The 24,221-nt window shown below is 34.8% G+C and overlaps 1 protein-coding gene across 11 annotated transcripts in view; it reads right to left on the reverse strand.

Moving 5' to 3' along the window:
* Positions 1-24,221, reverse strand: part of CACNA2D1 (calcium voltage-gated channel auxiliary subunit alpha2delta 1) — a 364,967-nt gene that overhangs the window by 41,059 nt on the left and 299,687 nt on the right. For 5 of the 11 annotated variants that reach the window (XM_032107946.1, XM_032107943.1, XM_032107940.1 and 2 more), the window contains exons 13-19: positions 15,891-15,969; positions 13,825-13,874; positions 12,104-12,193; positions 9,090-9,158; positions 7,395-7,469; positions 6,035-6,109; positions 2,781-2,837 (exon numbers count right to left, since the gene is read on the reverse strand). In XM_032107946.1, the coding sequence (XP_031963837.1) occupies positions 2,781-2,837; positions 6,035-6,109; positions 7,395-7,469; positions 9,090-9,158; positions 12,104-12,193; positions 13,825-13,874; positions 15,891-15,969 (495 nt within the window). Of the gene's footprint in view, positions 1-2,780; positions 2,838-4,029; positions 4,118-6,034; positions 6,110-7,394; positions 7,470-9,089; positions 9,159-12,103; positions 12,194-13,824; positions 13,875-15,890; positions 15,970-24,221 lie in introns of those variants that run through there. The other 6 variants (XM_032107947.1, XM_032107945.1, XM_032107944.1 and 3 more) reach the window with 3 other exon arrangements.

The raw sequence follows: 24,221 nt of genomic DNA on the forward strand, positions 1-24,221 counted from the left end.
GGAGCATGAGGATATATTACTTAAGCATTTAAATCTGACAGTTCAGGGTAGAAAATGAAAAAAAATTACCATTTTTAAGGGATTTCAGCAATGCTCCTATACCAACATTTACAGGTAAGACTAAAGTCCCTTCCTTCAATTATAATTATATTCCTCCTATCATAACATTCTCTGGCAAAGTTACCTGACAAATGTACATGTGACTGTTCTATCAAGGAATGCAAGCTCGTTTCGTCACAATTTATGTATGTACTGGAAGCAAGTAATATCCTGAAAAACTGGTAAAAGATGCCTTCATATAACAGTCTGGAGCACCAAGAGTTTAACAGTAGCTCTTATTTTCAAGACTGCAGTACAGAATAGTTCCAGAAGACAAAATATTAGTTCTTCATTTTCTTGAAGAAAAAAATCTAGATATTTCTGGGTATATGGAATCATTCCTGTTCTTATCAAGAGCTGTCTGCTACGAGAAAAACTAATAAATTTATTCTCAGGAAGAGGATATGCACTGAAAAGATTGTGGACAAATATTCTGGGTATTTTTTTTAAATATTTACTGAAAACTTCAAGAACATTTTTCCATTTCTCTTTATATATGACAGATAAAACTAGCAACTTTAATATAATGGCATTAATATATGCTATCTGCTAATTCAAAATTATTCAATTATTTCTATGCAGTTGCTTTTCCTTTCCAACAAATCCACACTCTCAAAATAAATAACAAAAGGCTAAAATGTAAAAGTAAATAAAATTTTACATATCTTACATGCAATGGATAATGAATAGCATGGTCAAACCCAAACAGCATGCATGAAGGCATTGGCATGGCAGAGGAGGCATTTATGAAGTTCATATTCCATTCCAACACACAAAGGAACAGAGAAGAAAATAAATGGTAAAAAAAAGAAAGAAAAAGCCATCACATCAAATCAAGGTCAATATTCATTTCAAATGATAACCTGGGCTAGTCATAGTCAAGGAGTCCCAAAGACAAAATAGAAAATTTTAATTCTGTGAAAATTCAAGTATGCATTAACTGTTTGTTCTTTTTAAGACTTACATTACATCACTTCACATTTCTTATATGATACTTATTAATGACTTTTAATAGGCAAAAAATCTAAGCCTGAGGCACAAAGACAACCACTAAAAATTAGAACAGAAAATTCCTACACCCGTACTTTAAATGGAAACTATTTCCCCTTTATGTCTCTTCCCCCAAGAATGTTTTTACCAGTATTTGGGCTCCATAATTTTTATTTCCAAGGTTGCCATTTTGTGGGGTTTATTCCAAGCTATGAAGAAACAAACTTACAGTTCAGTTTGCTCTCCTCTTTATCCAGTCATGCATGTAACATGACTGGAATAAGCACACCACCACCACACTCACCAGCACAACTTAACAAAACAGAACAGAGTAAATCACTAGCAATGAAGCATGCAAACAAAAGGATTGCAATCCATTTTCAGCATGACGAATAAAAGCAAGGATCTATAACTTCAATGACAACTCAAGAAGGAAACAAAGAAAGAAAGAACTGGTGCAGCAACATAAAAAAAAAATGTTAAATAAAATGTTGTTGTAGTGTGTTTTGGGAGGTCACTATTCTCACAAATTCTATGGATGGCCTTCTTTGCTGTGTTGCAGGAGCCTAGTTCCTACTCATACCTGCAGTACTAATGAAGACAAAAACTATTAGGCTTCTTTTAAAAGAAGTGATGGTAGGAGGTCAGCAAAATCCTGGGCCACAGAGGTAAACTCAGGAGCATCTGGAGTGGATGGGAGCCCAGAGCCAGTGTTGCACCTCGCTGGGCAGCAAGCACTGCAAGGCAAACCCACCGACAGCCAGACCACACCCATGGCAAGCTGAGGAGCCAGGTGTGCTCAGAAAACTGAGATTTTTTATGATTCAGTGCTGATTTCTCTAGTGCACAAACAAAAAATCTGACCCCGAGGTGGCCTTCTACACATGTTATAAACACAGCCACCCGACACTTGGTAAAATCATTGACTTAGATCCGGATTTTACACCATGTTTTACTGGTGGTGTTAAGCAGGCCACAAATTTTGCATTATAGATTCCTGTATGTGTAAGAAATCAACATGATATACTGTGTTTAAGTTTACTAATTTGCTAGTTACATTGTTAATCTATTCCTTTAATGATTTTTAAGTTTTCATTACATGTTTTCTGCTCAGGGATTGCATTACATAAACATGACTGGTTACCCTGTTCAGGTTAATGGCAGGTAATTCTGTGGAGTTGGGTCTGCTAAACTGAGAAACCCCATGTAAATAGCAGATAGAACATACTCCCTACTCTGACTTCCCTAGGAAAAAAAACCAGAACAATTCATATTCTGTAATTTTATGCTGCATACACTGTACAATAAAACTTGGCCATAAAATCATAAGAATGATCTTCTGATCTTCTCTTGACTTTGGGTTTATGCAAGCAAAGCCAGCACAAGTAGTCTCTTTTTATTTCCAGTCTTCAAATTAATTTCAACATCTGAAGAAGAATTTTTACAGCACGACTCTAATTAGCACCTATTAGTAAAGCGCCATAATTTAATGGAATGCCCTTCACTACAGCCAATAGCATGTTTTCTATTATTTAAACAGGAAAGGATGCAAACTTCATGCTTTGGAAGCTGTTGGTCACAATAAACATTTCTCTAGTTAGATTTTTCCTAGTAAGCAGGGCAGAAGCTTTCTAATTATGCTTCCAGGTTCTATGCATTCTAATGCACTAATCACCTCCATCCAAAGTTACCTGTACATTGGGTCTCCTTTTTCTCAATTTAACTTTTGGTATGCCCACACCAATTTGCTGAAGTAACAAAAAAGCAGTAATTTATATTTTTGCACTATTAGTAAACAGCTTACTTATAGAATGGAAGTGTTCTCTCAACATCTGTTCTGTCCAGTGTTTGTTTACTGCAAGCAGAAACTACCCCTCATTCTGATCATGAGTTCTGAGCTCTCTGCCAAAATTACACACAGGTTTTGTATAGGCAAACAAAAATCAGACATATGTTAACATGAATTAAATTACCAGAGAGTTCTCCCTCCCACATACTCTGACAGAATAAAATATAGAATGAGAATAGCTCACTTTTTGTTTACTTTTGTATTTGCTCTTAAAGCCCAGCTCCTCTTATGTTTCTTGAATAACCCTAAACAGGAAAACAGAATACTGGACCTCACTGAAGGTGTATGGAGTTTTAGGACTGTCATTAAATGGATTTTGATCAGAACCACAGTAAAAATTAAGAAAAGGATTCTAATCTTTAGAACAGATTGGGAAATTGAATTATTTATTGTTTTCAAAATCTAATTAAGATTAAGCTTGTTAACACATGCTTAATGGACTCACTTCAGTGACTATGTTTATTTGGTGGCACATCCACCTGTTCTCTCCCGTAACAGTGGGAAAAATACATCCACATATACAGACATATACAAAGAAAATTTTCAATAAAACATAAAATTAAGCACTTAAAAAAATAAAATGCAATGTAACTAATAACACAAACATAAAAAATAGTTTAAGCTGTTTAAAATTATATTAAGCTTAAAATAAAAAGATTTCTCATTATGCTTTGGCATAGTTTTCATGTAGTTCAGAAATAAGAATGTGATGGGAAAATTTTTAATTATTTTAATATGCTTTTGAACTTGTTGTTTGTTAACTTTTCTCAGTTGTGCCAACAACTTTACAAACTTCAAGACAATTTCTCAAAATATCAATTGTGTTGAACCAGTTGTGATTTGAGGAAACGTTTTCAGAAAGAAAGCAGAAGACGTTCAGAAGAAGGAAGCATTGAAAGTCTAAGAGACCCTCACCTCTCCAAAGGTAAAGATGTAGTTATGTTTTAGTTTACATCTATTGAAAAATTGCTGTCAAAGAGGGTTAAGACGTTTGTTAATGAGTTAATGGATATCAGGAGGTTCAACTAAAATTAATATGACATGTTAAAGAAAGTCCATGAATTCTAAATACATCTGTCTTTGTTGTGTACCTTAGTTTTAAACTGTAGTTCTTGTATCAGTCTGAATAGCATGCACCACCCCACACAAACTGGGAGTGAAAAAGTCTAGTCTGTGTAACTGTTAATAACAACAATAACAATAATAATGCAAATGCTTAATATTACATTTAGACATTTTCCTACAACATTAAAACTATCACTTATAAAACATTCTGTTTTAAACACACTCTAAATCAAAATTTTGAGCAGTGTGGGAAAGCATCTCTGGACTTCCATATCCGACACAGACAAACCATGACAATTAATATCCTAATAATCCATCTCAGTTTGCCTAGACATAGTTGGGATGAGCCAAGTTTCTAACAAAGGTTTTTGTTCTCCAGGGTTGTGTGACAATGCTGCAGGATAACAGCACATATGAGATGAACAAAGTCCATATCCATCAGTTTCTCACAACACTAGACCCAAAATCAGAATATTGCATTGCTTCTTTTTACATTACTCTTGTGAATGAAAAGATAGTTTAATTTGCATAGAAAGATAAATAGGCCAATCACCATCACCTAATTACCATAGTCTCTAATTAAGAAAAGATTGGGTCAGTAATGATGCAGATATTTGTCTCTGAAGAATTCACCAAGAAAAATCATCAAATCAAAACTTTCATTTTTTTAAGACATGAAGATCCAATGCAGATATCCAGAAACTGAAGTCCTTCTCAGTTATGAAGATTATATAAAAACCTTCTATTCCACAGTTTTCCTTTTATTTTTTAAGAGTCTTTCAAAATAAATCAAAAGGGATATCTGATTATTAGTTACAGTCGAGTTATTCTTTCTCTTCTTCAGAAGCACTTTTTTCTTTCTTGTTATGTTACACATTTGGCAAAAGATTTCAAATGTATTAATTACTTCACCAGGAAATTAATTCAAATATTCACAAAGCTGACTTCTTCCAGCTTAAGAATTAAATTAATCACTAAAATATGTGGATGAATTCTTAATTTTTCTTCTTTCTTTGACAGTTAAAGAAGTTATTTTAACTTTGTCTTTTATATAATATACTGTTATGAATTCAAGAGACAGTTTACTGAAACTATGTTTCTAATGGAATTAAAATACAAGAATTTTCAAAAAGCCCACTAAACAGAAACTTGTTTCATATGGAGAAACCTTTAATTAAAACCAAGATCAAAATTCTGATTTCAGGAAAAAAAAATCATCCATTCATGTTGAAATTTCTCATCAAAGTCAGGGAGGCAAGTTATTTAAGGTGATATATATATTTAAGGAGATATATAATGTAGGAGTCTCCACAACAAGGAGAGGACTGTAAGGATAACAGTTAATGGATAAAGACCTAAACTGAAATATTTGGTTTCTATTTTCCTGAAATTTGAGGAAAGTTGTGTCCTAATCAGATTTAGATAAAAAATTTCATCTTTAAACATGAAACACCTTTCTCAAGTTAAACTACTAAAAATCTAACGTTCTGGGAAGTTGTACTCAGCTAAATCCATCCCAACTCTGCAGATCAGGTTTCAGCTCTGGTAAACAGAAAATAAGCAAATAAATAAATACAAAAATTCAAGTAAAATACATTATGTTTGCCACTGATTTCTTTGGTTTTGCAAATACAAAAATTTCAATTTCTTAAGTAAGAAAGCATCACGAAAAAAGGTGCACAAAAGCTCCTCAGTTTGCTTCAGGATTCTTCACAATGACTTTGTACTTTTCACAATGATGTTACATCTACCACTAATTGTTTTTATATTAATATGTGTATTGAAATACTTCACATATATAAATGTGCATTAAAAATATACAACTTTTTTAATTTTATTGATAACCAAATTCAATACAAGCCAAAGATGGTGGATTGGATGAAGCCATGTATGCACCACAGATTTTCCTAACACCCACAAAACTGCGAATTTTCACTGTTGCTCTCTGGTACCTTCAGCAGATCCTAGTTTCTGATTTTTTCTGACAATATTGCCTTATTACAGAGAAGTTAATTAGAAGGTGTTTCATACCTTTGGTTGGAGATTTGGATGCAGTAGCACATACCCATTAGGATCAATTGCAAAATAGTATCCATTTGGACAAAGCTGAAAGAAAGAAATGAAGTTTAGCATTACATGGTTTTAAGCAATGAAGAAAGAGTAATTAATGGTTTTCAAGAAATGCTCACATTGTGGAAAACACACTGCCTCAGGCATCATGAAGTATCAGATAATTAACATAGAGAAAATAATTTCTTAATATTTACATTTTAGGATCATAAACTTGGAGAATAATTTAGGCTTCTAGGACCTCTGAAGGTCAGCTGGTACAACCTTTCTGAAAGCAACTGAAAGTACAACTGAAAGCAAAGCGAACTACAAAATAAAGCCCATCTTTGAAGCTGGACTAGGTTTCAGAGGTCTCTCCATAACCTCTCTGGGGAGGCTGCTGTCTTTTTTCCTTAATTCCAGTTGGAATTTCCATTGCCACACCTATGTTGATATCCTCTTGTTGAGGCAATGTCGAGGTCCATTTTCTTCACAATTCCTCTTAGGTCACCCTTAGGTTTCTTCTTCAGCCTAAACCCATCTCTCTCAGCTTCTTGCTGTATACCTGGTACTGCAGACCTTTGGCCAACTTAGAGGCTCTGCACTGGGCCTCAGTGTATTTCTTACACTGAGGAGATGAAATGACAGAGTACTCCTGATGCAAGTATTCACCACACAGCTGGTTTATACCACCAGGACACACTGCTAACTTATGTTCTATGTGTCCTCCACCACAACTCCCAGGTCCTTTCCTGCCCTCTGAGGCAGTCTGTCCCAGCCTGAACTGTGGTGTGAGACTATTCCATTCTGGATGTAGGACTTGCATCTGCCTTCAGCCAAATTTGTGATGTTCCTTTTCTTCCTCAGTGGTTGTTTTCCACAGTATTTTCATAGAAGTTCCACAGCTAGGTGTCTATTACATAAATAAATCAGTTGTACAGAATAGGGTACAGACAGAAACTTATACTAAAGAAATTTTCTATAAAGAACTGTCCTAGATTAATGGCAAATATTATCAGCTGAAATGACTGTGTACCCTACATCAAGAACCAAGCACTTAACTAAAGAGCAGTGCCTTAAGGTATAGGAAAATAATTACTTGTAATATATCCCCCAATGTAAAAGCTGACTTTTACAGAGTGCATCCTGATGGACAAATCACACATATACGGCTGGAGACAAAACCACAGAAAATAGACAACAATAGAAAAGAAAATATGAAAAGAAGCCTGCTGATATTTTGACTCGAATCCTGTCATTTCTGTATGACTTATGGAAGAGCATGCACAGAAATCACACATAAATCATGCATAATGAGAAACCACCAATGCAAGCAGCTTACCGTAAATCGGGGAGTCAGTTTTTTTATGTCCTCCAAAGAGACATCTACCCCCATTACTCCAAGAATCAGCTGATTCTGGTAAAATTCAAAAATGTTAGTATATATTTGACATATTTACAATGCAGATTTACTGCAACAGTCAGTAAATTTGTGCTTTTGCCTTCATCTCGTTTGACAGATAGATTTGAGAATTGCCTATTTAGTCATGTGTTTATTTGAAATATTTTAAATAATGTCAAACTGATCCAAAATAAAATTTAATAGATTCAGAATTTAGTGTAGAGTATGAAGATTGTTTCTGAAGATGGATACTTTCTGGCATGACTAAACAATATATATAAGAACAAAACAGGTGAAAGCAAAAGCAATGCAATTATATTGCCAGTTGTGTAGATACTAAACTACTAGCACCAACACAGAGCTACTTTCCATGTTTAGGTTGGGCAATTGGTAAGTGAGACCTCAAAACAATTAACTCTTTGGGCTATAGTATAATGATGAATGAAAAATATTCCAACACAACAAAAAACCCCAGTGAGTATAAGAATCATCAGCATTTTAAATCAGGGACACAAGCACTATATTTATTTCACTTATATTTTTATATTTATTTCACTATATTTTATATTTATTTCACTATATTTATTTCACTTTCATTTATTTAATATTTTCCTACTACAGAAAAGGAGGGCAGTCATTTACATAGTGTCATCTGAATCCCTTCTCCATATGAAATAAATTCATAACATTTATTGAAGCAGGTATCTCGCAGCCTGTAAATAAATTCAGGTAGAGATATAAATTGAGCAGATTCAAGTTCTCTTCTTGCTCCTGTGTACTAGATCACGTCTGTTTTAATTCTCAGAAAGACATCCTTTGATAATCAGTATTCTGTCACTTTGAACCAGACTCGGTCAGTTCCAGGCATTGTCTTGTAGATAAGATTATGCAACTTTGTTGGTTTATTGCTTTGTTTTTAAAAATAAACTAAGAGAATTATTCTGAAAATAAACTAAAGAAATGACAGTGATCAAACACTCATTGATTCATTCTGGGTCTATGTAATATCTGAGATGCATCAAAGAATATTTTGTCTAAACTTCTGTATACTTTGACCTGAATGAACATGGGTACACTGAAAGTACAATATTTTACCGCACATTGTAAAGCATATTCCAGGTCTGGTTTTTTGATTTTGTGAAGAGGACACAAACAGATGCCGTGTTAGACAGTAATAATGATGGGCAACTGTATTTATTTAACACTTAGAATTTAATCTAAATATACAGTGCTCTTTTCTATTATCATTACAACCAATTAATTTATATTCTCTACATCACTGCCTTTTACCCTGAAAATGTCACAGCCTCCGAGATTTGTTAGAAATTTACCTGGACATTATTTCTGGGAAAGGTCTAAAGAGCACTTAATGCATTCCCACTGGCTAAGGCACAGGGATAGATAGTGGAATGTCACACCCTGAAACTTGGAATGACAAAAGGGTAAAAGCATGCACTACATTTTCTTGTTCCCAGGAAGGCATCAGGTAACTAGATGTGACCCCTTTGTTTCTGATATACAAGAGAATTTAACTGCGAAATACTCTATGGAAATACACATATTTCAAGAAATTTAACATTAAATTTAATTTATGTAACAGTTGCTTTTTTTTTTTTTCTTGAAGGAAAAGCTTACGATTTTCCCATTTTGTTCCCTTGTTAGGTTGAAGACAGGCAGAGTTCCTGTAATCACAAGTCCCAGCTCCTAGAAAGTAACCAATAAAGAAGCAAGAAAAAGAATTTTTAGCTAAAAAAAGGAAATGTTGAGCCATAATACATTAGAACAATCTAGGAATTAGTGTAGCTAAACACTGACTTTCAGTTTGTTTAAAAAAAAAAAGAAAAAAATACTACTTTCCTGACTTGATGCAAAGAAAAGTTGAAATTATGACTTTTTTGTGTCCACATTTTAGTGGGAATAATGTATTATTTTTTAAAAATAGATGATGTGCAACAACTTAAGATATAAAGTTTCGAAACCCCTAAATATTACGAAAACATGTTTACAGCTACAGTATCCACTATGCATAAAACTATGGAGAAAGGGAAGGGAAGGGAAGGGAAGGGAAGGGAAGGGAAGGGAAGGGAAGGGAAGGGAAGGGAAGGGAAGGGAAAATACAACAAGTAAAACTACTTTTTCTATCATCACTACTTTTCAATGGTGTGCAATAATGTCCATCATCAGCTTGGCAAAATCACATAGTCTCCTCTCTTACTGAGGCAACTGAGGCAAGGAATTTGCATTTATTTGGGAAGATATAAGAAATCTGGTTTTCCTTTAGTAACATTTACAAATCATACTGAAAATAGGATCCAGAAAACCACATGTTCAGATAGCCAGGAAAGTTTAGTTTTCTTTCTAAATTGCCCATAGGGAGATTTGTACCTTTTTTTTATTTGATTGTTTGGGTTTTGTTTCATATTTTTTCCCTTCATTTATGCTTACTCTCCTTCTACATAGTTCATTGTGGAGTCATATCCCTTTGTTTCATTTGAAAAAAAAAAAAAAGCTCAAACACTATATGAATCCACTCTGGTGAAATCTGTTCTCCATTCTCCCAGTCTAGTAAGACCTTTTTGAATTTTAAACCATCCCTCATTAACTTATATTTGTGTATCGAATGAAAGGTGATGAGGTCAGAGTTAGAAGAGTTACAAGCAAAGTGAGGTGGATTTTGCAGGAAAATAAGAGAAATAGAGATGAATCAGTAGAAAAGAGAGAGGACATTATTTAGAAGAAACATTGAAAAGATACATAATGAAACAGGAGGGGGATGTATGGGGAATAACACAATCTTCCCCCTCTCCCCCCAACAAAATAAGAAAAAAAAAGGAGTGAGTAAAGTTAGAGAAGATAATAATTATGAATAAATTATGCCTAACTTGTAAAACTAAAAGTATCTGAAAATTCTGGGTTTATCTTGAAAATGAAGCCAGAGCAACACAGTAATAGAATCGGAAGGAAAAGAGCTAGAAAAGAGGTGTGAACTGCTACAAATACATCAAATTATTAAAGACATATTGAAAGCCAGCCTGAACTGAAAATACCTCTTCAGAAATTTATAACCCGAATTTATGCACTAATGTGTCCTCATGTAATACACTTTGCATTACTTTAGTCTTAGCTACAAAACAGCCACTGGACACTAAGAGCCAAAGATAGGAATAAATCCAGGGAGACACAAGCAGGAGAGCTGTAAGCCCTACATAGGGGAATTGTTTTAGGGAATTTAAAATAATAAACCAGTGTGACAACTGAGTCCCACTCCCTTATACAACCAAGAATCAGAAAAAGTCTTCAGAGGGGGTTAGATACATCTGTGCCTTTATGCTCTCAACTGTGATGCGAAAGTCCACAAATTTCAGCCTTTACCTCAATACTTTACCCTGTGTTGTCCTACTTTATTTACATATAATTATGTATATATATGTGTGTGCATATGCACACACAAATACATGTATATATAATTACATATTCACAAACACACTTATATAACACATGAATGGAGAAAAGCTTGAAGGAAAGACTGAATGAAGCTACTGAATATATAAAGTAACACAAAAGTCAACAGCTTCCAGGTGTCACCTATTTTACTTGACTAAACAGATCTCTATCCCTAGTTACAAATTTATCTTTGGCTTTACAACAGGATATGTACAGAGCATAAGAACTTTTGTCATCACATCCTTTATGTTTCCAGTAAGTACCTCAATGATAACAAAGAAAACACAGTTCATGGACTTCTGGGCATTGAAATTTCAAAGGAAAACTAGCTCCTCTGTGTCATGCTCGGTTATATTGACGGTAAAAATTTTATGTTGATAAAAAATTGACAAGTATTGCTGGCTGACGGGAAGATGTGCATTTTGACATGGCTTTAGATGACTACGTGAACTTGGATAAATTCATGATTCCAAATGACTGTTTTGCAGTAATTTTTGCCCTCTTGCCCAGAAGAGGGTCATCCAGAGCAAGAGATTAGATTGCTGCTAACAATACTTTTCCTCCTGTAGTTTCCTGAATGTGTTTGTTTTACAAGACCAAAGTCATAAATTCAGCAGTAAGAAAGCATTTCATACACCTTTTTGTTAATTTCCCCATTATACACTGTCCAATTAAAGATTAAAGAAATCATTACCTTGAGCAAGAAAGCAATCAACTACAACAACCATGACAACTTAAAGATTCAAGTTAAAAATCTTTGCAAATACTCAGTAATACTTATAGATTTCATTCTGCCTGGAATGTTCTTTGGAAGGAAAAAAAAAAAAAAAAAGAGGAAATCTAAGAATTCCCCACCAGAAACTTAACACATGACTTTTACTGCTGTAGGTACAACACTGGAACACTATTTGCTTCTTTTTTTCTTTTTTTCTTAAGTTGAGAATGACAGTGACCTACATTTTAAAGTCTGCAGAGGATAAATTGCTTTTCTCTGTTGAATTTCAGGACACTGAGAAGAATATTAGGTGCAAGTAAGACCAGCTCATTATAAATAGGTCTCTCCCTAGAGGTTGTTGTATTGATGTGTATAGATGTTAGAAACACAAGAATGTTTGGAACTGTAAGAAATTGGATTCTTGGGAAAGCAGACCCATATAGTTACTGATTTGCTAAAATTCTTTAGTAGAGATAAATACAGATCATACCAGAGCATCCAGATAGACATTTGTCCATTGGACTTGTTTGGCTTGCTCTCCAGCTAAAACCATTGGTCTTCCCAAGACATCCAGATATTCCTGTCAAAATGTGCAATAAACTTATCAGAAGGCAACTATTAGATCAAAGAGCACAAAAAATATTAAAATAAACAATAATAAATAAAAAAATAAAATATCAGGGGAAGAAAGGAAATCAAAATTCACCACTAATACAGGAGGAAAATTTATTTATAAAACTTCTTTAAAATTTTACCACAAAATAATTCAGTGTTCAGTTTGCAGTATTTACTGACAAGGTAGTTCCTGTATTTCAGTCTCAGTCACACAGACCTTACACACTCATAACCACCACTCTCTTTCCACAAAATGAGAATTACAACTATTTTTATTCCAAAATCAATTGCTAATGACATAATGAAATTACATGCAGATTACAGAACCTTCAACCCAGAAGAAACAGTGGACAATGGAGGGTGAGTGGTGTAACATCTGGGTATGTTAAGCTCCTACACCAACAATTTGCATAACTTCTATTGGAATAAAAGCAATCAGAGTTATAAAACCTCTTTTTCCTGCCTTGCTTCAGTTTGTGAGTATGGCTAAAGCTGGTGATCTTATGAGATGTCAGATTTCTGGACTGATTTGGGAGGGGATGCCATCAAAATTTTTCAGTCATCAACTTTTTCTACTTGTCTGATCTTATTAGGGATACTCCTTGCCAGACACTGTCTGGAAGAGTTTAACAGAATCAAAGGACTCTTATTCAAGCCAAAAAAGGACTCTTAGTTTCTGCCAAAAAATAGCATGCCTGGCCTTGGAAAGACAAAGAACTCCTATGATATTTCTCTGCTGTTCTGGACATGTCAGTACCTGGACTTTCAGACAACTGAAAACAGTACTTCTTTTTCTTCTACAGTTTTCTTCTTCAGTTTGGATCACATAGAATAATCCCAGAGTCCTGTAACTTTAATCACCTGCAGGCAAGTCTGCTAAAATATTCCTGCGTTCTTTTTGAAGGGAAAAAGTGCAGTGTCTCCCAGAGGGGTTGGATCCATCCAGGTACCTCTCCTATAAGCAGGATTGTAGTGTGGCACCCAGACGAGTTCAGATACCCCAGCAGGGCTATCCCCTCACATACATCCACAGCCTCCTCCATGTAATACAAACCCTTTCGATCATGCAGAAAATATGGCAGAAGGTGAACTATGAATGCCTAGACACATCATAAAAAATTACTGGGTTTATAGGACTTTATAATAAAATTGCTGTCATGTCTCAGCATCAAAGTTTGAGGGACCACGTAAGGCCCAGAGGAAAACTGAGACAAAAGCACAGACCTTGTGCAGAGGCCTACAGGATACAAAACACTTCAGTCACTCTATGGCGTGCACATGGTCAGCCTGCTTTGGAGGATGTTAACGTGATCAGTGTGCACTCAAGCCACTGTTGGCCATCTGGCCAGGATAACAGGGATCACATTTTAAACTGGTTCATTGCAACCACTTAAAAGAAAAAGTAGAACGTTTTAAGAGAATAATCCCTCATATGTAGAAGAAAGCCTTAATTTTTTTCTCTTCTCTTCTCTTAGTCTGGTGTATCTATGAATTGAATTGATTTTAGCAGAGGTGAAGAAGAAACATATCCAATAACAGATATTACTCCACTTTCTGTGTGTTAAAACTCAGTCTAGACTTAGCCAACTCACTTACCTGGGTGTTTATTCTTATGGCTCCAATAGATGGAATTTCATAATAATAACCTAAAATTTGAAACAGAAATAATGCCATTTTACCATAATAGATTGCTGGCCTCTTAATCCTGGGGAATTTAATTTATCTTATAATTTCTACTTTATGTTTTATAAGATTTATTGTTTATGAATGAAATACTTTTTAGTAGATGCCACCACAATGCATGGCCATATGATGGTTCACCACAGCATTCAGACCAAACTACTTACTCTTAAGCAATTGGAGTTTACAATGTGTTTCTTTTGTCTGTTTTGTTTAAGGCCATATAATATACTGAGCTTGTACTCATGAAATCCCAGTTACTATGATGTGCAAGTATATTTAATGTTTATATTAATATGCTGTGACAGCAACATAATTATATGCTGAATGCAAGCATAGCTATGGTCTGCCACTAGAGTGAATTCATAGTACAAAAATATAAGGCACTCTGTGGAATGAAAAAAAGCTAATGGCTATTTCTCCTACACAGGCAACATACATCAGAAATGTCTTTATTTAGCATTGGGTTTATTGCTCATTTGTTTGAATTAAAAATATTTAAAATATTGCCCATATAATAAGAAGCCAGGCACTGAGATACATCTTCAGTCCAAGAAAATTTTAAGCCAAATTGGAAGGAAGGGGCAGAGGATTAGAGAGGTAAAAGTATTGAGATTATTAACTTCCTTTGCTGTAAGCAAAATCTTTTAATTAAGGAAAAATGAAATAAAACTGTTTCTTTGGATGTGCAAACAAATAAATACAGGAATTTTGGACAGAAAATTATGATCATTTTGCCTCAATAGTAAGATGACATAGGTGGTTATGCTTTAAACCAGCTGGTCCTCATTTGTTTTAAAACAATGGAGGTCACATGCACACAGTATTTTCAGACACAAAGATGTTAGTAAAAAAAAGAAATTCTATTCAAAACACAAATGTCAATTTTCTGTTAGTATCTGACCATACAATCTACTCTTCATGAAGTTGTAGTATCTTCTTCATGACTTGTCAGCATACTGAGAATTTCATTAGGTTAAAATACATATGCTATTCTCCAGGCTATGGATTCTTCTACATATATTTTTTTTTCCTGTATCTATGCCTTTCTCTTATCTTTGTTTATGTTATTCTTCTACACCTGAGCATATCTGTATCTCCTTCCCTGGCAGTCCTAATTTTTGAGACTTGTTGTAATCTAGTTCACCTCTCACCTCTTGCTTCTCACTGGTTTGTAGAATACTTTTACATTTTCAGTCAGCCTGGAAATTGCTCTATTTAAAACATGAGTGAATATTTGGTAAATTATATATTTTCTATTTATTTCTATTTGTATCTTATGTCATCTTCTACAGTTATATTGTAAGATATTTGAGACACCTCTTTCTCACACTCTCTTAAAATGTTTCTGAACACATTTTTCATGTAAAAATTTCATGTAGAAAACATTTTACTTCCTTAATTTCACCTTTTTTACTTTTCTTTTTTTCCTACATAAAGAAATCAGGGAAAAATAGAAAATACAAGATGCCCTCAGAAACTAAGAAGTCACAGTAAGAATAATTTTGATATTTTCATTAAAAAAGGGAAAAAAATTCTAAGTATGTTTCCTTGCAAGTTTTAGAGAAAAACAGAAAGAAATGTAACCAGCCAACTAACCAAACAAAAATCCCTTTGTCCAGACCGCTTAATTTAAAACAGCTTTGCTTAATTTCTTATCTGTCATCAGTTCCAACTTTACATAGATGGCTATTACAACAAATATTCTCAAAACTGAATCATAATGGCTTATTATTACAAAAACTACTGTGGTAGTTTTCGTACAATATAAAGTTTTAAATAAAGTAATAAAGAAATAAATATACCAGTTTCTTGTTAACATGTCATTTTTTCATACATATTATGTAATAAAATAACTTCTGGAACTTTTATTAACAAATACAATAAAGCTAAAAATCAAGCTGAAAAATCTATCATTTTTAGAGAACAATAAAGATATCCAAAGCTCTAGTGAAGATCAGTTTAGAAGAAAGACACAGTACCTTTATTTTCACAGGCCATCCACTGTATGGGTCCTTTGTCATAATTATGTTGACCAACAGAAAATGTGAACACACGTACCTGTGCAAGTTAAAAACCAATGCATATAACAACAATAAATCATTTATTAGCTGTGACCCTCAAGGCAATGATACCTGGATTTTTCATGCATTTGAATAGAAAAAGAGCACTATGAATTCTCCAGTTTTTGTCACCATAACAAATATGAGAGATGCAATAGATAATATATTATGGTATTTTATGTATTCCTATTATTTCTTCCATGAAGTAGAATCAAGAAGAATGTTCCTTCACATATCCTTTGTACTTTAAAGATCTTACATTGATGATCATTCATGAAGTATTTTAATTTTTAGTTTTTTATTCTAGGGTGGTAATGATAACTCTTCAGGTTTTGTTAAATTAGTTGACAAAATCTATCAATATTAGATGCTCACCAATGAATTGAAAAGAATATATGTGGGGCAGTAGAATTCAAAGCAATGCAAAACAGAACATTTTAGGATATAAAATATGAAATTTTCAGATACTACACAAAATAAGTTCTCATTTTGCTCAGACTCAGTCTTCTTTATGTAAAAACACTAAATTCGTTCAATAGACTTCCATAGAAGGGTTAAGCTTTGATCTTTCACCTTAAGCTCTTGATATTCGTTTAAGCTGTGGGTTTTTTTAGCATAATTCATTTATTTTTACACAATACTACTCCAATCTATCTCAGCAACTGTAAGGAGTTATGGCTTCAGAATTCACCAAAATCTCTCCAAGTTTTGGACTGAAAACAGACTTTTTAGCTGAAATTATCTTCCATGCAAATTTTCTGATTCGAATGAGAAAAATTTAAACCCAAAACCTGGTATTGCTTTAAAAATATTAAAAATCCTAACAGATACATAGAAAAATTACAAATACGATGTTTCAGCTTCTGGCTGAATATTTTGCTCTAAATTTGAGTGTTTTTGTTAAAAGCTGGGAAAAATGGTTTCCCAACAATTTTAACGGGCTGCTCACTACATTCATGTCCCTCTGTTCAAGGGTTAGACATGTTTTCCTTTTTAGGCATCTCTTTCTTTATGGATCTTTAACTTTACCACTTCAATATACAAATCTTAGATCACAACATGAAATCAGAATACAGATTCCTTTCTATGGATTTGATGTTTAAAATTAAAATATATTAAAATTCATTTGCATGCAGGCTGTGACTGAGTAATAAGGTAATGTTTTCGTTAAATAATACTGACATTCTAAAATTGGAGACATTCCTCCTTGTAAACTACTGATCATTGCTAAGTTTTTTAATGACTACTTATACAAATTTTTATAACATTATTTAGCATGTGGAATTAGTACCTAAACCTCCACTTCTCAAAAAAAGCAAAAAAAAAATTGTGTGACACAATCAGAGCTCAAGTATTAACCAAGAGCTGTAACAATGGCTTCACATCATCCATCAGCAGGTAACAAATGGTGAAACTTTCTTAGTCCTGACTCCTAAACGCAAGGAAGGCAAACAAAGCTTTGTGCCAGATGCCATTTTTACTTAACAATATGTTTTGATTTGCTTTATACGTACAACCTCTTTGTGTCTGCAGTTAAAAGCAAAATTAAAGCAACTACTCTGCTGCACTGAGCACTGATTTAAGTGCTTGTTTCTTAGTTTAAGACTACTCCATATAGGGTTGTTCCCTACTAATAGGTCAGGCCAATTACATTTCTGGTTATGCAGACAGGTAGAGGAGTGACTGTGCCTGCATGATGGCAAATTTTTTTTTCTCATAGTTCATGTAGGTAAGGACAGATGAAAAATACCTTCTATTACCCTGAAAATATCAGTATTGACAGTGCAAAAATGACTTCACCTGACATGTTTAAATCTCATTTAATACTGTACCACATTTGCCATTCCACTTTCATTCTTGTTTTACAAAATGACAGATTTAATTCTTCCAAGGAATCTTTCTGCTTCTGCTTAGTTATCAAGTCGCAAGGTTCCTGCCTACTATACTCCTGTTCTTTTTGAACTCACACTACTCCCAGTTTATTGTCCACTAAACACTTGACTCAGAATAGATTCTTCTCAAAAACTATGGAAAAACCCCACTGAAGGTCACTAATTAGATACTTGAGAAACCTGATGTTTCCTTTGGATAAAAAGCTACTAAGTCATGTGGGTTTTCTTGTGTGTGTAGAAAACACGAATCAATTAGACTGGACTGTCTAGCATTTGATCTCAAATGTAAAAATGAAACGCTGAATTGGATTCAAGTTGTGAAATGCTATGTAATTTAGGGAAAAGCAGCAGTGTGTTAAATCTGCAACAAATCTATAAAGAATTTAGAATTTAAATTATTGACAACAAGCAGGCGACAATACATCTGATTTACTGTTCCTTGGATAATTAACAGAGATAAAGAACTGCAATGAAAATTGGAGTTTTTAATTGTTACTTGGTTTGGCAAGAGGGTGGGATATTCAAAAGAGTATTCTTTTTCCTATTGCCTCATCTGGAATTGAGTAGAATGACAGACCAGCTGGAAAAATGAGTCAGCAAGTCAAATTAAACAAGCCAATTTTAGCAAAAAAACCCCATGCTCTGTGCTAAAATTTTCTGTGACAGGACCCAGAGTCAGCCAAAGCGCTGAGATGCATTTGTCTATATGTTTTCCTTATAGACATCTCTCCAAAGAAGACAATAGGCTATTGAATTAAAAAAAAAAAAAAAAACAAAAAAACCAAAAAACCCCAAACATTTAATTACTTTTAATAGGGAATTTATGACTAAGAATACTTGAGGAAACTAGATTAGAAACAATGACTATGAGTATCTCTCCCTTTGCCTGTCCTTTAAGCTTGATTTCAAGCAACCAAGTGGGTTTCTGAGTTGAAGCAAATTGCCAAGTAGTCTTTGATCCCAAGTTGTTTTCCACCACCACTGAGGCCTGGTTATTTCTTCTCTCTGCCTCTCTGCAGCCTCTTGGGTTCTGTGTAAACTGCAGTTCCTGGGTGGTTTTGCCATGACAGTTCCTCTCCACCACCCTCACTAGAGGATGGAAATTTGTGTTCCCCAACCCATTTCCTAAGGAAAGGGCAACCTTGCCTCAAGGCAAATCTATTTATTCTCTTCATAAAGAAACATGACTTCCAAAGCAATAAAAACCAATGGAAAAATAAGAAAAACAAGTAGGAGCTGTCACGGTTTTTGATTTTAAATGGGACTATTCAAAGTAAAGTACTTCTAGAAAACTTATGCCCTTTGAATTGAGAAGAACTAGAGATGGGCACCAGCCTGCTCTGCCAGCCCATTCAGGCACTGTCTTGGAATTTCTCTGAAATATAAAAGTCCTGATTTTTAGCACAGGGAGTTTAATTCTCTGCATTTTCCTCACTGAGACTAACCTTAGGGAGAAAATAAAAAATTATTCTTTGTATTAAAAATTTACAGTATATAGTAGAGGAATGTACTAATTAGCAACAAAACAGGTGTAGAATTAATGTCAGGACATCCAGACAGTGAGTGGCACAGGCTGCCCAGTGAGGCTGTAAACCTGCCTCCTTGGGGGCTTTAATCACCAGACTGGATATGGCCCTGAGCAACCTGGCTTGATCTTAGAACTGGTATTGGACTAGACACCTCTGCAAGCAACCTGGCTTATCCTGGGAACTGATGAAGGACATCAAAGGAATACAAGCAAAAATCCAGCTCCTAATAAGGGGAAGTGACAGAAAGGAATGCAACAAAAAGAGAAGTACCGTATTGAAGAAAATATAGTTGTCTAATTATAGAATTCATTTGCTATTTATTTGTACTTCTTTCTAGTGGAAGGAGATCATAAACACCAAGGTAAATAAAAAAGATTCTGACTACTACAGATTTTAAGGGACAAAGGCACTCAAGAGAGTTGTGATGAAGACAAAAATAAAGAGGTACCCATGAAAAGGCTGCTTTCCCTACCGATCTGATTTGCTTTTTACCTATTTTATTTCTTCATTTTGCTATTGGAATAAAACTAAGAAAGATTAAATTAGATGCTTCCTTTGAGTAAATCATGTTATGAGTATTACAGAAAATTAAGGCTTGACTGAAGTTAATTCAAAGAGGTAATTAAACAGAAAGTACTTGCTGTTTAGGCTACTGCATATATGTGTAGGCAATGTAGAATCACTGAATCACTGAATGTTTTGGCTGGAAGACACCTTAAAGATCATCTCATTCTAACTCCCCTGCCATAGGCCTACAAGCACGGCCACCACTCTGCATGCAGCTCAGAGTAGAAGAAGTGCACATTTTTTGACAGATTAATTGAATTCTGTGCTACTGGAATGAGAGAGCTCTCAATAATAGTTTGTGTGCATCTCTTCATTTCTCTGTTTAGAAAGAGATTAAATGACCTTTGGAGATGTATATGTCTATTTTATCAGATACCAAGAGAGCTGTACAATTAATTCACTCAATTGGATGTAGGTAAAATTAATCCTGTCATTTTATGCCTAGCATGTAAAAAGAGAAATAGTGCATCTTTCTTTACCACTAAATAAACAAACTGACTGTGTCAAAAAACTGATCTAATCAAATAATTCAACTTTGGTTTTCACAATGACAGTAAGATTTCAGAACATTTTACTCTGGCCTTTATAGCTGCAGGTAAAGATTCACAGATAATCTTTTTTACTATACAACAAGAAAAGATGATAAAGGGGAATAAATAATGCAGTGATTCCCACATGATCCAGGAAATTATCTTTCCCACTAGTGTGTTTACAGATTATCAAATATGACGAAAATTTTTTTGCAGTTTATTGTTTAGTAGGTACACTTATGAAATAAAAGGACAACATAAGAAGCCTATCATTCTGAATAAAATCATAAAACTGCTTTTCTATCTTCCATTAGGCATTCTGTCTTTTTAATCCCTGGTATGTATAGCTTGTAAACTACTTAATCATTTTTGTGTTTTGTGCCATAGGTCAGGGAGTTGTTATGTGGTTTTCAAGCTGCCTCAGCTAAAATTGTGAATGCATTTTTTCCATACATCTGTGGACAGAAATTTGAAGATAATTTTTGATTCTGCTTGGGAAACCACCTAGGATTAGGCAATAGGATACACTAAATATAGAATTTCACCTAAATTCTGTCTAATAATCCATCATGCTGAACTGCTCAGTTCAGGACATCCAGGGGCACAGTCCTGAATCATGTGGGTTAGAGCTGTAAATGTAAAGAAATTTCCCTTTTTTTTTTTTTTTTTTTTTCTTCTTAGTAAGCACAGAGAGAAGAGAAATAGAAGTTCTGAGTTTAACAGCAGGGGCAAGACTCACAATGATGTGCTAGAGGACAGTTTTAGGATCCCTTAAGCCTTCTTTTATGCATTACATAAAATGGGACATAACCCATTTTCTTTCTCAGGCCATGAGTGCAAGTGGCACAGCATGGCTCACATCTCGATGGCTACACCATGGTGCCATCCTCCCTCTCTGCCTGCCCCCCTATCAGGTCATCTCATTACAGAATTTTTTTGGAATAAGCCCTGGCTCATGCTGCCCCTGAACTGAACACTGACATGGCTAAAAGGATTGACTGCCACAGGCCACAAACCATACTTTTGGGTCTGTTAACAATTACAGTATGGATAATTATGGATAACAATTAATACTATGGATAACTGTGGATATTTCTCCAGCCTGCACCCTGGCCCTGGATCTCTTATTAGTATGGACAGAGCTGTCTGGCTCACTCCTATGAGTAAGGCTGGTTTTCTCATGACAGAGCTCTAAGGCTCAGCTTTTCAAAATTACTGGGACAGTGATGCCTCTAAACTTATAAATGAGAGTTCAGTACTTGCACAAAAGAAGGATGAGTTCATGATTCTCAGTTTGAGCACATTCATAACTTCCCCTGCTTTGAATTCCAGGCTCAAGAAAGTTCAGAAGTTGGAGATTCTGGCTTCTGTATGTAACTGTCAGGCTGCTGATGCATTTAGCCCTTAACAGCAATGGGGAAAAAGAAAGAGAGATGACCTAAGCAGCAGGGTATGACACCTAGTCACGTGCCAAGGTTGTGAAGTTTGAAAGGTCTAGACCTCAGAAAGCAGAACTCACAGTTTTATGTCAAATTAGGAAATAAAAAGAAAGGCATGATACACAAGCAGAAATGTATCAAGTTATATTTTTGACATTTATGACTACGTTAGGATCTGTCCCTTGCTGAAGGCACTCTCTAAAAATATGTGTAGACTTGGGGTAACTGGGAAGAAAAACTCCCATGTGAAACAATGAGAAGAGAATTTAGCTCTCAAATATTTAAATGCAAAGATAATTGCAGGCTGGACATCTTTGAATTTACAGACATGAAGAAAGTATTAATCCATATGATTTGAAAATCCATTTGACACTACAAGTGTTTCCATAAGTGACCCTCTATACTCTGATTCAGCAAGGCATCTAACTATGCAAGTGTCATCTTGAAACCAAAGGAAAAATCTTTTAGCTGAGGCACATGTTTAAAGACAAATAGAGCAGGTCCTTGGAAATACTATTTTAGACATTTATCCACAGCAAATTATTTCTTCCAAACTTTCCATGTGTATTTGCAATCTTCCCTATCATTAATCTTTCATTCACTACAATTCAACCTCAAACTTCAAACTGCAATGCTAGCTTATTAATTCAAAGTCTAATTATAGTCTGCGTAATTATAGCCTAATAACAAAAAGAAATAATGACACTCTAAAAATTAGCTCACATTACAATCTAATGCTAATCCTTCTTCTATCTTAAAATAAAAATTATGCTTGTTGCATATCAGGAGATTATTGGAGAATCTCACTTTCTTGGGTATTATTCTATACTGATAATATGGGCCCCAAATCATTTAATGGTGTTAATATATTGGGAAATTAGGATCCAGAACACTGATGCATGGTGTAGTTGTAAGGAAAGGAATTAACAGCTGAGAATTATACCTGAGCATATAAGAAATGCATACAATGAAAGGTGCATTTTCATAGAAGAAATTATAAGTGAATGCCATGAATCCATGAAATATGTTTTGCTAACTGCAAAGTGTTTCAAAAATGACAAAAGGGTTGGGTTTTTTTCCCAGCTTGTTTTGTTCCCTCACAAAGAAAAGTAACTGCATGAAAATGGGGATACTTTCTACTGCAGACTAATGGTCAAAAAGGCCATTTTAGTTATACTGAAAAATTTTCAGAACTAACGCTCTCACAGAACTAAAAATAAAAAAAATACTAATTCAGTCACACTGTCCTACAACTTCTTAGTGCCATCTTGTGGAACCACAGCACCTCATTCCTTACTCATAGAAGGGCTGTCCTGTGCGCCCCTTCCTCTGCAGCCACACAGCTACAAGTACGAAAGTATAAATTTCCTGCTGACACCTGCTAATCTACCCCTGATAAATTGATCATAATTAGACAGAATGGACCACCTTTAATTTTTTACCTAGTTGAGACATAATCTTTATGGGCCACAAGTATTACAGGAGTACAAGTACAGTTTCGTATGCTCACAATAACTTAATGTTGGACTATTACATCATGATGAGGAGACAGTGACCTCTACTGCACAGTCTCCTCAAGTAAGGTGAAGTTTTTGATCTCGACATTTTCTAGGTGTGGGTATAAATCAGCTCTGTTTTCTTAGCTTTGTATAACATAAGTCTTAAGAACAGCAACAAGAAAGAGAAAGGCTATACTCTCAAACACACCAGCAGGACTTCACATTGATGTGGTTGAATTTTACATTTGAGTCAATTTGCATATGTCAAGCCTGCTAAAAACTGGGCTTTGGCCCACTCTCCAGCCTTAACAACTGTGTCAGCAGAGCTCAAACACACGCACAGAAGACAAGCCATTGCTCCTTCCCTCTGCCCCTTCTTTGCTGCCACAGAAGCAGTCTCACCACTTTGTCAGGAGTGTGCCAGCTGGCAGAGGCTGAAAACCTCCCAGGTTTAACTCAGTTAAAACCTAAAAATTATTGCAGAATTGTGGCTGTAGATCTAGCTCAAAGGCTGTGGATATGCTGGTTGCTTCTCCCGGGATTTCCTCATCACCTCACCCCACCTCAGAAATCACTGTACAGCAGTCAGTTGCACTAGGTGATTTTCTAGCTCCTCATCCTGTCTCCCAGACTTCAGATAAAGAACATACTGTCCTCTTTTTTAACAATTCATCTGTTGAATATTTTACTTTGACTACTCATGTTCTATTTACTCAGTTGATCTGTTTGCTTCTTTGGGAATGTTAATAACAAATTTTCCCTGCTGAAATGAAAAACAATTAAATTCCTCCTTT

Source organism: Corvus moneduloides, chromosome 4, assembly GCF_009650955.1.
Source record: "Corvus moneduloides isolate bCorMon1 chromosome 4, bCorMon1.pri, whole genome shotgun sequence".
Lineage (NCBI taxonomy): Eukaryota > Metazoa > Chordata > Aves > Passeriformes > Corvidae > Corvus > Corvus moneduloides.